Source organism: Salvelinus fontinalis, chromosome 9 (assembly GCF_029448725.1).
Source record: "Salvelinus fontinalis isolate EN_2023a chromosome 9, ASM2944872v1, whole genome shotgun sequence".
In the NCBI taxonomy this organism is placed as follows: Eukaryota; Metazoa; Chordata; class Actinopteri; order Salmoniformes; family Salmonidae; genus Salvelinus; species Salvelinus fontinalis.
This window is the reverse complement of record NC_074673.1, coordinates 2,589,938-2,602,504: the sequence shown is the minus strand read 5'-3', so window position 1 is coordinate 2,602,504 and position 12,567 is coordinate 2,589,938. Positions and strand designations below refer to the sequence as shown.

The following is a 12,567-nucleotide window of genomic DNA, read 5'->3' as shown; positions in this document are numbered from 1 at the left end:
ACAACAAGGGAGTGTTCCTGTCCAACAAGGGGAGTGTTCCTGTACAACAAGGGGAGTGTTCCTGTCCAACAAGGGAGTGTTCCTGTCCAACAAGGGGAGTGTTCCTGTCCAACAAGGGGAGTGTTCCTGTCCAACAAGGGGAGTGTTCCTGTCCAACAAGGGGAGTGTTCCTGTCCAACAAGGGGAGTGTTCCTGTCCAACAAGGGGAGTGTTCCTGTCCAACAAGGGGAGTGTTCCTGTACAACAAGGGAGTGTTCCTGTCCAACAAGGGGAGTGTTCCTGTACAACAAGGGGAGTGTTCCTGTCCAACAAGGGGAGTGTTCCTGTCCAACAAGGGGAGTGTTCCTGTCCAACAAGAGGAGTGTTCCTGTACAACAAGGGGAGTGTTCCTGTACAACAAGGGGAGTGTTCCTGTCCAACAAGGGGAGTGTTCCTGTACAACAAGGGGAGTGTTCCTGTACAACAAGGGGAGTGTTCCTGTACAACAAGGGGAGTGTTCCTGTCCAACAAGGGGAGTGTTCCTGTCCAACAAGGGGTGTCTTCCTGTCCAAACAAGATGTTCCTGTCTGGCACTGTGTGTTCTTTTCAAAGGATGGATCCCAGTCTCTTCAGGGCTATGGGATCCGGGGGGTCGGGGGTGGTCTGCCGGGCATTGGGATGACAATCCAACTCTGGATGAGGAGGGCTTTTAGAGGGTGGTCTGCCGGGCATTGGGATGACAACACAACTCTGGATGAGGAAGGCTTTTAGAGGGTGGAATAGTGGGGACAAATTGGAGGTTTACTTAGTAACAAAGCAAATATCAGGATACAGCTATATAGACACTCAATCATCATGTTACTTTTTAATGGTACGTTTACAAACATTTTTGATAAAAATAATTGAAAGTTGTATCTCATTATGGTAAGTGGTGAAATAAGTATAGCCAGTTACAATTGTAATGGCTTAGCAGATAATAAGAGAAGACGATCAGTATTTACCTGGCTAAAAGAGAAGGATTATAATATCTACTGTTTACAGGAAACCCATTCGACAGTTTTAGATGAAGTTTTGTGGAAAAAGAACTGGGGGGGGCGAAATATATTTCTCCCATGGGCAAAGAAATTCAAATGGGGTGATGGTTTTAATTAATAATAACTTTGATCCAAATGTGCAACTTGTCTAAATAGATCCTCAAGGTAGATGGATTATTTTAAATATGTTATTGGACAATAAACAGATATGGCTTATTAACCTATACGGTCCGAATAATGATGATCCAAGCTTCTTTGAAAAGATATATAAGAATTTATCAACTCTACAAGCAACACTAGACTTTATTATTATGGTGGGAAATTTTAATACGGTCTTAAATACCTCTATGGACCGGAAAGGAAATCACACTACAAACTATCACCCTCAGGCACTTAAGGAAATCAGGAATGTCATGGATATATTGGAATTAGTGGATATATGGAGGCTTAAATACCCTGACCTAGTGAGATATACATGGTGGAGACTTAAATATCCTGACCTAGTGAAATATACATGGAGGAGGTTTAATATCCTGACCTAGTGAGATATACATGGAGGTTTAATATCCTGACCTAGTGAGATATACATGGAGGAGGTTTAATATCCTGACCTAGTGAGATATACATGGAGGTTTAATATCCTGACCTAGTGAGATATACATGGAGGAGGTTCAATATCCTGACCTAGTGAGATATACATGGAGGTTTAATATCCTGACCTAGTGAGATATACATGGAGGTTTAATACCCTGACCTAGTTAGATATACATGGAGGAGGTTTAATATCCTGACCTAGTGAGATATACATGGAGGAGGTTTAATACCCTGACCTAGTGAGATATACATGGAGGAGGTTTAATAACCTGACCTAGTGAGATATTCATGGAGGTTTAATATCCTGACCTAGTGAGATATACATGGCGGAGGTTTAATATCCTTACCTAGTGAGATATACATGGAGGAGGTTTAATATCCTTACCTAGTGAGATATACATGGAGGTTTAATATCCTGACCTAGTGAGATATACATGGAGGAGGTTTATACCCTGACCTAGTGAGATATACATGGAGGAGGTTTAATCCAGCTAGTCGTCTTGATTACTTCCTTATGTCATTCTCTCTGGCACCAAAAGTTTAAAAAGTGTTGATAGGGGACAGAATACGGTCAGATCATCACATAACTGGTATATATATTACTCTTACAGAATTTCCACATGGGCGAGGAACGTGGACATTTAATCAAAGCCTACTAGATGATAAATTGTTTACAACTAGGACAGAAGAATTTATAAGTGACTTTTTCAGACATAACATAGGTACAGCAGATCCCCTTATTGTATGGGGCACTTTTAAGTGTGCCTTTAGAGGCCATGCAATTCAGTACTCATCTATAAAACAAAAGCAATTTCGATCAAGAGTCCATATTAACAAAGGAAATTGAAGGACTAACAGTACAGTTAGATAGCAATAAAAACTGTACCATAGAGGCACAGAATAATTTAGAGGAAAAACAAAAAGGAATGGAGGAACTTATTCAAGATAGATCCAGTGTAATATATTATAAAAATAAAGCGAACTGGATGGAATATGGGGAAAATGTACCAAATTATTTTTCAATCTTCAATATAGAAATGCTACCAAAAAAAATGTATTAAAACCTGTTACAAATGGAGTCACGCATGATTCACCAAATGATATTTTGAAAGAGGAAGTAAAGTACTTTAAGAATATGTTTTCGTTTTTTTGTCATGCAATAAAATACAAATTAATTACTTAAAGATTATACAATGTGATTTTCTGGGTTTTTGTTTTAGATTCCGTCTCTCACAGTTGAAGTGTACCTATGATAAATAATTACAGACCTCTACATGCTTTGTAAGTAGGAAAACCTGCAAAATCGGCAGTGTTTCAAATACTTGTTCTCCCCAATGCATATATGTGTATATGTATATCTATATAGGTATTTCTATATTAACCAGGTGGCGAATCGCATCTCTGCATGTCTGGCAGACATATCAGTGTGGATGACGGATCACCACCTCAAGCTGAACCTCGGCAAGACGGAGCTGCTCTTCCTCCCGGGGAAGGACTGCCCGTTCCATGATCTCGCCATCACGGTTGACAACTCCATTGTGTCCTCCTCCCAGAGCGCTAAGAACCTTGGCGTGATCCTGGACAACACCCTGTCGTTCTCAACTAACATCAAGGCGGTGGCCCGTTCCTGTAGGTTCATGCTCTACAACATCCGCAGAGTACGACCCTGCCTCACACAGGAAGCGGCGCAGGTCCTAATCCAGGCACTTGTCATCTCCCGTCTGGATTACTGCAACTCGCTGCTGGCTGGGCTCCCTGCCTGTGCCATTAAACCCCTACAACTCATCCAGAACGCCGCAGCCCGTCTGGTGTTCAACCTTCCCAAGTTCTCTCACGTCACCCCGCTCCTCCGCTCTCTCCACTGGCTTCCAGTTGAAGCTCGCATCCGCTACAAGACCATGGTGCTTGCCTACGGAGCTGTGAGGGGAACGGCACCTCAGTACCTTCAGGCTCTGATCAGGCCCTACACCCAAACAAGGGCACTGCGTTCATCCACCTCTGGCCTGCTCGCCTCCCTACCTCTGAGGAAGTACAGTTCCCGCTCAGCCCAGTCAAAACTGTTCGCTGCTCTGGCACCCCAATGGTGGAACAAACTCCCTCACGACGCCAGGTCAGCGGAGTCAATCACCACCTTCCGGAGACACCTGAAACCCCACCTCTTTAAGGAATACCTAGGATAGGATAAAGCAATCCTTCTAACCCCCCCCCCCCTTAAAAGATTTAGATGCACTATTGTAAAGTGGTTGTTCCACTGGATATAAGGTGAATGCACCAATTTGTAAGTCGCTCTGGATAAGAGCGTCTGCTAAATGACTTAAATGTAAATGTAGGTATGTGTATGTATATATGTACATTTACATTTAAGTCATTTAGCAGACGCTCTTATCCAGAGCGACATACAAGTACATACATTCATACTTTTTTTTTTTTGTACTGTATGTCTATATAGGTATGTATATATGTGTATATATAGGTATGTATATAGGTGTGTATATAGGTATGTATATATGTGTATATATAGGTGTGTATATATGTGTATATATAGGTATGTATATAGGTGTGTATATAGGTATGTATATATGTGTATATATAGGTATGTATATATGTGTATATATAGGTATGTATATATGTGTATATATAGGTATGTATATATGTGTATATATAGGTGTGTATATATGTGTATATATAGGTATGTATATAGGTGTGTATATAGGTATGTATATATGTGTATATATAGGTATGTATATATGTGTATATATAGGTGTGTATATATGTGTATATATAGGTGTGTATATATGTGTATATATAGGTATGTATATAGGTGTATATATAGGTGTGTATATATGTGTATATATAGGTGTGTATATATGTGTATATATAGGTATGTATATATGTGTATATATAGGTGTGTATATATGTGTATATATAGGTATGTATATATGTGTATATATAGGTATGTATATATGTGTATATATAGGTATGTATATATGTGTATATATAGGTGTGTATATATGTGTATATATAGGTATGTATATAGGTGTATATATAGGTATGTATATAGGTGTATATATAGGTATGTATATAGGTGTGTATATAGGTATGTATATATGTGTATATATAGGTATGTATATAGGTGTGTATATAGGTATGTATATATGTGTATATATAGGTATGTATATATGTGTATATATAGGTATGTATATATGTGTATATATAGGTATGTATATATGTGTATATATAGGTGTGTATATATGTGTATATATAGGTATGTATATATGTGTATATATAGGTATGTATATATGTGTATATATAGGTATGTATATATGTGTATATATAGGTATGTATATATGTGTATATATAGGTGTGTATATATGTGTATATATAGGTATGTATATATGTGTATGTATATATGTGTATATATAGGTATGTATATATGTGTATATGTATACAGGTGTGTGTGTGTGTATATATGTATGTCTATATAGGTATGTGTGTATATATGTGTATATATAGGTATGTATATATGTGTATATATAGGTATGTATATATGTGTATATATAGGTATGTATATATGTGTATATGTATACAGGTGTGTGTGTGTGTATATATGTATGTCTATATAGGTATGTGTGTATATATGTGTATATATAGGTATGTATATATGTGTATATATAGGTATGTATATATGTGTATATATAGGTGTGTATATATGTGTATATGTATACAGGTGTGTGTGTGAATATATGTATGTCTATATAGGTATGTGTGTATATATGTGTATACGTGCATGTATATGGATATATATATTTACCTAAAAAATATATATGGGGGATTGGAAATGATGCAATTACATTGATGGAAGCAACAATATTTCTACAATATTAAGCTGATCCACTCCTTATGTTTTTATTTTATTATAAAAAAATATATATGTTCCTGTCTAGGGCTGTGGCGGTCACAAAATGTTGTCAAGTCCTACTGTACTATACCTGAAGTCCTACTGTACTATACACTATACCTTAAGTCCTATAGTACCATACATATGCCTGAAGTCCTACCATACTATACCTGAAGTCCTATTGTACTATACTGCAAATCCTACTTCACTAAACCATAAGTCCTACTAAACCAATCCCCCGACCCTAAATCAGCACCTACTCTGATACGTATGGCCTCTGGGCTAACTAGTACCCACGGCCTGCTGCTACCCAGTGCGGGGTCGCTCTTCAAGGGGGTGAGTGTGAGCCGGACCTCCTTGCTTCTGGAGGTGATGGTGTAGGCCGGGCAGGAAAAGGGGAACTCAGGGCTTTTGGTGACATCTGATTCATCTTTATTCATAACATGCTTACTAAACAACATGTGTAGACTAACAGTAAAACAAGGCAGAGAGAAAGAAAAGAGAAATTGAAAAGCAAAACACTTAAAAGTAATAATAAATACACAATGAGTAAAGATAACTCGGCTATATACACAGGTACCAGTATAAATTCAATGTGCCTGGTTCTGAAGTCTCTGTACAGGGCCAGTGAAGACCACCCTCAACACATCCTGTTGACAGACTGGCCAGGTGCATCTCTTGACCCGAAGGCGTCCTGGTGATTCTGGAGACAGGGGACAGAGAGAGACGGGACGGCAAGGGACAGACAGAGACGGGACGGCAAGGGACAGAGAGAGACGGGACGGCAAGGGACAGACAGAGACGGGACGGCAAGGGACAGACAGAGACGGGACGGCAAGGGACAGAGAGAGACGGGACGGCAAGGGACAGAGAGAGACGGGACGGCAAGGGACAGACAGAGACGGGACGGCAAGGGACAGAGAGAGACGGGACGGCAAGGGACAGAGAGAGACGGGACGGCAAGGGACAGACAGAGACGGGACGGCAAGGGACAGAGAGAGACGGGACGGCAAGGGACAGAGAGAGACGGGACGGCAAGGGACAGAGAGAGACGGGACGGCAAGGGACAGACAGAGACGGGACGGCAAGGGACAGAGAGAGACGGGACGGCAAGGGACAGACAGAGACGGGACGGCAAGGGACAGACAGAGACGGGACGGCAAGGGACAGACAGAGACGGGACGGCAAGGGACAGACAGAGACGGGACGGCAAGGGACAGAGAGAGACGGGACGGCAAGGGACAGACAGAGACGGGACGGCAAGGGACAGACAGAGACGGGACGGCAAGGGACAGACAGAGACGGGACGGCAAGGGACAGACAGAGACGGGACGGCAAGGGACAGACAGAGACGGGACGGCAAGGGACAGAGAGAGACGGGACGGCAAGGGACAGAGTTTTAGGACACTGTATAGTATAGGCCTAACTACGCAAGTTAATTCCAAACATTACATGTTCAATTGTTTGGCGGGTACAATTTAAAAAAGAGAGGCCTTGTGGTTACACATTCAATGAAATCATATTTTGCAAAACAGCCATTGTGAGCAGTGACATTTTCATACAGCCTACACTGAAGGGAACAATACAACATGTAACTTTCACGACTTTTTAAACCAGCAGCGAGTGACGATGTCAGGAAAGTAGCTGAACGAATGTATTTACGAATAAATTGCATGCAAGTCAATATCCAAACCTCGTATGGACGCATGGAGGGTTGAGATGTGTATTAGTTGTGTAACTAGCGAACGTTAACTAGCTACTTTCTTTGTGCGTTATATTCATTTAAACCACGTGCCAAACACAGCACTCACTTTCACAGTCTGGTGGTAAATATACTTCGTGATTTTGAGCTTTTTTCGAGTGAATCATCAATAAATATCAATGAACAATGCTTGCAATTGGAACAACGAACTTACGTGTTCTGCTTCTGGACCTGCGACTCACATCAACACACCCACTCAGTGATGCACCTTAGTCGGCCAGTAGCGATACTTAAAAGGAGCAATGGCTGATGGGAAATGTAGTTCCACACTTAATATCTACGGTTACACGATACCAAATGTTACTGGAGGGTAAGTTCTACTCTTACACATGTTCTAATTAACAAATTGCAAGTAGACAAAACATTTTTTAATTGTAAAAGTTGTAATTTTTTCAAGGAAATACACATCATAGATTCGACATGGACAAATGAGAAATACATCAACATATTTAATAACAATTATAGAATAATAAACACTTATAATGTACAAAATACATTCAAAAGATCATGGTCCACTCATCCTGTATGATATTCTGTCAATGTCTTGCACTCTTGATTGACTTTCCTCTGATCCATTCACTGCATCATTATTCGATACCTTGCTTCATTGTAGTGCATTCATCATAGCCTGTGCTTGTTTTAGTTCTGGGGGGGAAGCATAGAGACATAGAAATCAGTGAAGCACTAAGGATACTAGTCCCATATTTGAGTAGATTTCTTAAATAGTATTTATGGTACATCACAAGCTCACCTGTCAGCAGGACTCTGAACTTGTCTGCAGACACAGAGACGACGGTGGTCTCTGTGTTTCCGGTCTCTGCCCCTTGGGTCTGGAGACAGAGCTGCACTGTGGGCTCATTAACCTCCTGAAGCTCACTGGAGCTCAGGGTGTAGTCAACACGCCACGACACCCCCTCCAACCGACCCACTGAAACACAGCAATAATACATGATATATATGTACAGAAATATGTTTATATTAAACATTGTCTGGGGCTCAGGATGTGGTCGACACCCTCTAGATGACCCACTGAAACACAGCAATAATACATGACCCCAGACTCTAGATGACCCCAGACTCTAGATGACCCCAGACTCTAGATGACCCCAGACTCTAGATGACCCCAGACTCTAGATGACCCCAGACTCTAGATGACCCACTGAAACACAGCAATAATACATGATATATATGCACAGAAATATGTTTATATTAAACAGAACGAGAGAAAATGCAGTGTAACAATACAAATGTATTGCCCAATGAGAATCTGAAATGTCTTTAGCCATCTTGTGTTACCCAGAAAACATTATAGTCTTCTTCAATGAAACGAAGGTTGATGACTCACATCTCAGACTGCTCTCCCTTAGCTTCTCCTGCAGGGCTATGTGCTTGTCTTCATAGGATTTACACAGTCCTGTGGTGTGTTCTACAAGATATACCGATGAGGAAAAACCAAAAGTCATGACTATCATACTACACATCGTCTTTGAGGGCTTGAAACATCCACAATGGAGTCTTCTGTACTCAAATATTATTACAATCCTTTCATTGATAAATAAATGAGCCTTTGCAGTGAGTCGTTGTAACAAACCCAGTACTTTGAGGTACTATGAATGTCTGTAGTATGAGTAACTTATGGGAGACTACTGTACCTTTAGGGAGTCCTAACTGCTGCAGCTCACTGGAGAGAGAATCACTGGCCACATCATGTTTGGCTGCACTGGACAGGACGAAGGTCAACACGGCTACACTGGCCTTCATGTCTCCGTCCTCTAGACATCAGAATAACACACAGATGAGACTCAGATGTATCGAACAGATGGTAGAGACCAGCGTCATGCATGTAGAGCTCTCTGTGTTGAAGCTGTCCTGTGTTGCAGTTTGCATCAAAGTAGCGGCACATTTTAAAAACACAGAATTCAGCTTACCAAACTTTGCATCTGCAGTTAGCTTTGAAACTTTGTCATACTGAAAAAGACAAAAAAAAGGGAATGGCACATTTTAAAGAGAATAAAATTGCCAGGTGACAATAGGGAGTTCATGTATGAGATACTTACATCAATGCCCTCTCCTAGCAGATCCTTCAACACCTGGACACAGAGGAGTTTCATCTTCACACTTGACTGTTGGGAACAGAGAAGACAAACGTCAGGGGATGATTTCTACTGGACCAATGTAGTATTAGTAGTTACAGGAAACACATGGCATACACCGTCCAACGCTTCCTGCAGGTTCCTTCTGGACAATGCAGCAAGAATAAGAACTAATAAAAAGATAGGAACAAAGTAAATGGCCCAGTAGAATAAGAACTAATAAAAAGATAGGAACAAAGTAAATGGCCCAGTAGAATAAACATTTTAGTAGAAGTAAGATACAGGAAGGCACAGTCCAATATTTATACATATTTTGGGGAAGGGGGGGATTGGGGGGGAAAGTTAATAAGAGACTGGTAGCAGCAGATGTGATGTTATGTGTGTGTTTATGTCAGTGTGAGTGTGTGTGTGTGTGTGTGTCGGTGTGTGTGTGTCGGTGTGGGTGCATGTGTAAGGTTCAGAGAATCAGAGCTGGTGGTCAGTCCAGTTCAAGTGTTCAGCAGTCTGATGGCTTGTAGATAGAAACTGTCTCTGAACCTGTTGGTATCAGACCTCATGCTCCGATACAGTCTGATGGCTTGTAGATAGAAACTGTCTCTGAGCCTGTTGGTATCAGACCTCATGCTCTGATACAGTCTGATGGCTTGTAGATAGAAACTGTCTCTGGGCCTGTTGGTATCAGACCTCATGCTCTGATACATGCTCTGATACAGTCTGATGGCTTGTAGATAGAAACGGTCTCTGAGCCTATTGGTATCAGACCTCATGCTCTGATACAGTCTGATGGCTTGTAGATAGAAACTGTCTCTGAGCCTGTTGGTATCAGACCTCATGCTCTGATACAGTCTGATGGCTTGTAGATAGAAACTGTTCCTGAGCCTGTTGGTATCAGACCTCATGCTCCGATACCATCTGCCCCACAGTAAGGGAGTGAACAGCTCGTGGCTGGGTTGTGTGGGGTCCTTGATGATGTTGCGGGCCTTCCTCAGGCATCATTTCACGTAGATGTCCTGGATCGGTGGGAGCCAATGGTTTATACACACACATCATTGGTGGGAGCACGTTCTCGGTGATGTACTGGGCCGTCTTCACCATCCGCTGGAGGGCCTTGCGGTCGTGGACGGAGCAATTCCAGTACAAGGCCTTGCCAAAACGTCAGACTGTTACCATGGTTACACCATGATAGTCAGTCTGAAAGAAGTAGCTGTAAAAGCCAGAATGTTGAATACAATTATATTTTACCGGTCGTCCATGCTGTTGGTCATTTTTCTGGGAGATAGTGGAGATCAATTGTCCACAGTAAAGTATTGCTTACCCAACTTTTTGCCACCAGTAGGTTCTGTTCCTTGTATTTCCCATCTCCTGACACATTTCACGTGATGCACAATATGTAAATAGCCAAATGTAACCAAACATTGTGGACCAAAGCATGTCCCTCCCAATCAGTTGAAAGTGCCACCTGGGACAACAGTTGGTCTGTGTTTCAGTTAAACTCGGGAAATTGAGACATATTGTGTAAGTCCCGTGTATCAGCATTAAAAATACAAACCAACTGAACAGACCAGTTACTGTAAATCAGGTTAATAACGCTAATCTGTGGATATGTCTCAGATGACCTCCTACAGACGGACAAAATCCGAGGACAACATGTACAGTACGTTCAAATGAAGTGTATTCAACATTGTGACTTGTGATGGAACTGTTAACAGAAAGTGACCCTACATTTTAGAGACGATAGGAGTCATCCACTCCTGGATTAGTAGCGGCGACAGTATAGAAGGCCGTGATGCCAACAGTCATGAAGCTAAACTTACGATTTTCGTCAAAGTGCTGATTTCGGCAAGAACCCAGTCTGGGCAGTCCAAATCCCCACAAAACCGGAATCTCTAGAAACAGTAAGAAACATTAGCACAATGTTATGGTTGCTGTTTGTGCATGTAATGAACAACGACACAGTTATTTACTTGGCAGCTGGATAGCTAATTTAGTTAACAAGCATCCGAGTGATTGTTTTTAGCCAGTTAGCATTTCTTGTCTTGACTCCGTCTTTTCCAGACGGATCAACATGCTATCTATCAAATGTTCAGCTGTAGATAAGTAGTAATGGTAGGAAACACAATATTCACAATTGGTCACTTTATCGAAATAAATAGCTAGCTAGAAAGACGAGCATTTACCATTTTAGCAGTAGACCAACTGTCATGTGATAATACTCAAATCCCGGGACGAAAACCGTGTACCCAGAGTTTAGGGGACGGGGCAGGGCAAACCATTTATATATATTTCCCCACATCCATTAAGTAGAGACTAAACTAACGTTACACTTTTCAGCTTTCAATATGTTGTTTATTTTATTTTCTAAAGCATTTCATGTCTGTATTTCACTGTTTTTGTCCTGTCTCACACCTAGGCTTTGTGGTCCAAACACTTAAAAGACACATCCCTCAAATGAAGTGGACACTTCTGATGACGTTTCATGAGGTCTGATGAGCATACACTTTATTTATTTATTTATTTCACCTTTATTTAACCAGGTAGGCTAGTTGAGAACACGTTCTCATTTACAACTGTGACCTGGCCAAGATAAAGCAAAGTAACAAACATACAGTCAATAATACAATAGAAAGTCTATATACAGTGTGTGCAAATGAGGTAGGATAAGGGAGGTAAGGCAATAAATAGGCCATAGTGGCGAAATAATTACAATATAGCAATTAAACACGGGAGTGATAGATGTGCAGAAGATGAGTGCAAGTAGAGATACTGGGGTGCAAAATAAATCAAATGAATAACCGTATGGGGATGAGGTAGTTGGATGGGCTGTGTACATGTAACAGTACAACTTTAAACCGTCCCCTCGCCCCGACCCGGGCGCGAACCAGGGACCCTCTGCACACATCAACAACAGTCACCCACGAAGCGTCGTTACCCATCGCTCCACAAAAGCCGCTGCCCTTGCAGAGCAAGGGGCAACACTACTTCTAGGTTTTAGAGCAAGTGACGTAACTGATTGAAACGCTATTAGCGCGTACCCGCTAACTAGCTAGCCATTTCACATCCGTTACATACAGGTGCAGTGATCTGTGAGCTACTCTGACAGCTGGTGCTTAAAGTTAGTGAGGGAGATATGAGTCTCCAGCTTCAGTGATTTTTGCCATTCGTTCCAGTCATTGGCAGCAGAGAACTGGAAGAAAGGCGGCCAAAGAG

The 12,567-nt window shown here is 41.4% G+C and overlaps 1 protein-coding gene across 1 annotated transcript; it reads right to left on the bottom strand.

Annotated features, from left to right (window-relative positions):
* Positions 1–5,914: 5,914 nt before the first annotated feature.
* commd4 (COMM domain containing 4) lies at positions 5,915–11,638 on the bottom strand. The gene is made up of 9 exons (XM_055933073.1): positions 11,538–11,638; positions 11,175–11,246; positions 9,325–9,390; positions 9,196–9,235; positions 8,920–9,039; positions 8,613–8,693; positions 8,019–8,195; positions 7,422–7,912; positions 5,915–6,208 (listed from the first exon to the last, which is right to left on the bottom strand). Exons 1-8 carry the CDS (start codon positions 11,538–11,540, stop codon positions 7,872–7,874), a joined length of 600 nt encoding a protein of 199 aa, XP_055789048.1. The 5' UTR covers positions 11,541–11,638; the 3' UTR covers positions 5,915–6,208; positions 7,422–7,871.
* Positions 11,639–12,567: the final 929 nt, after the last annotated feature.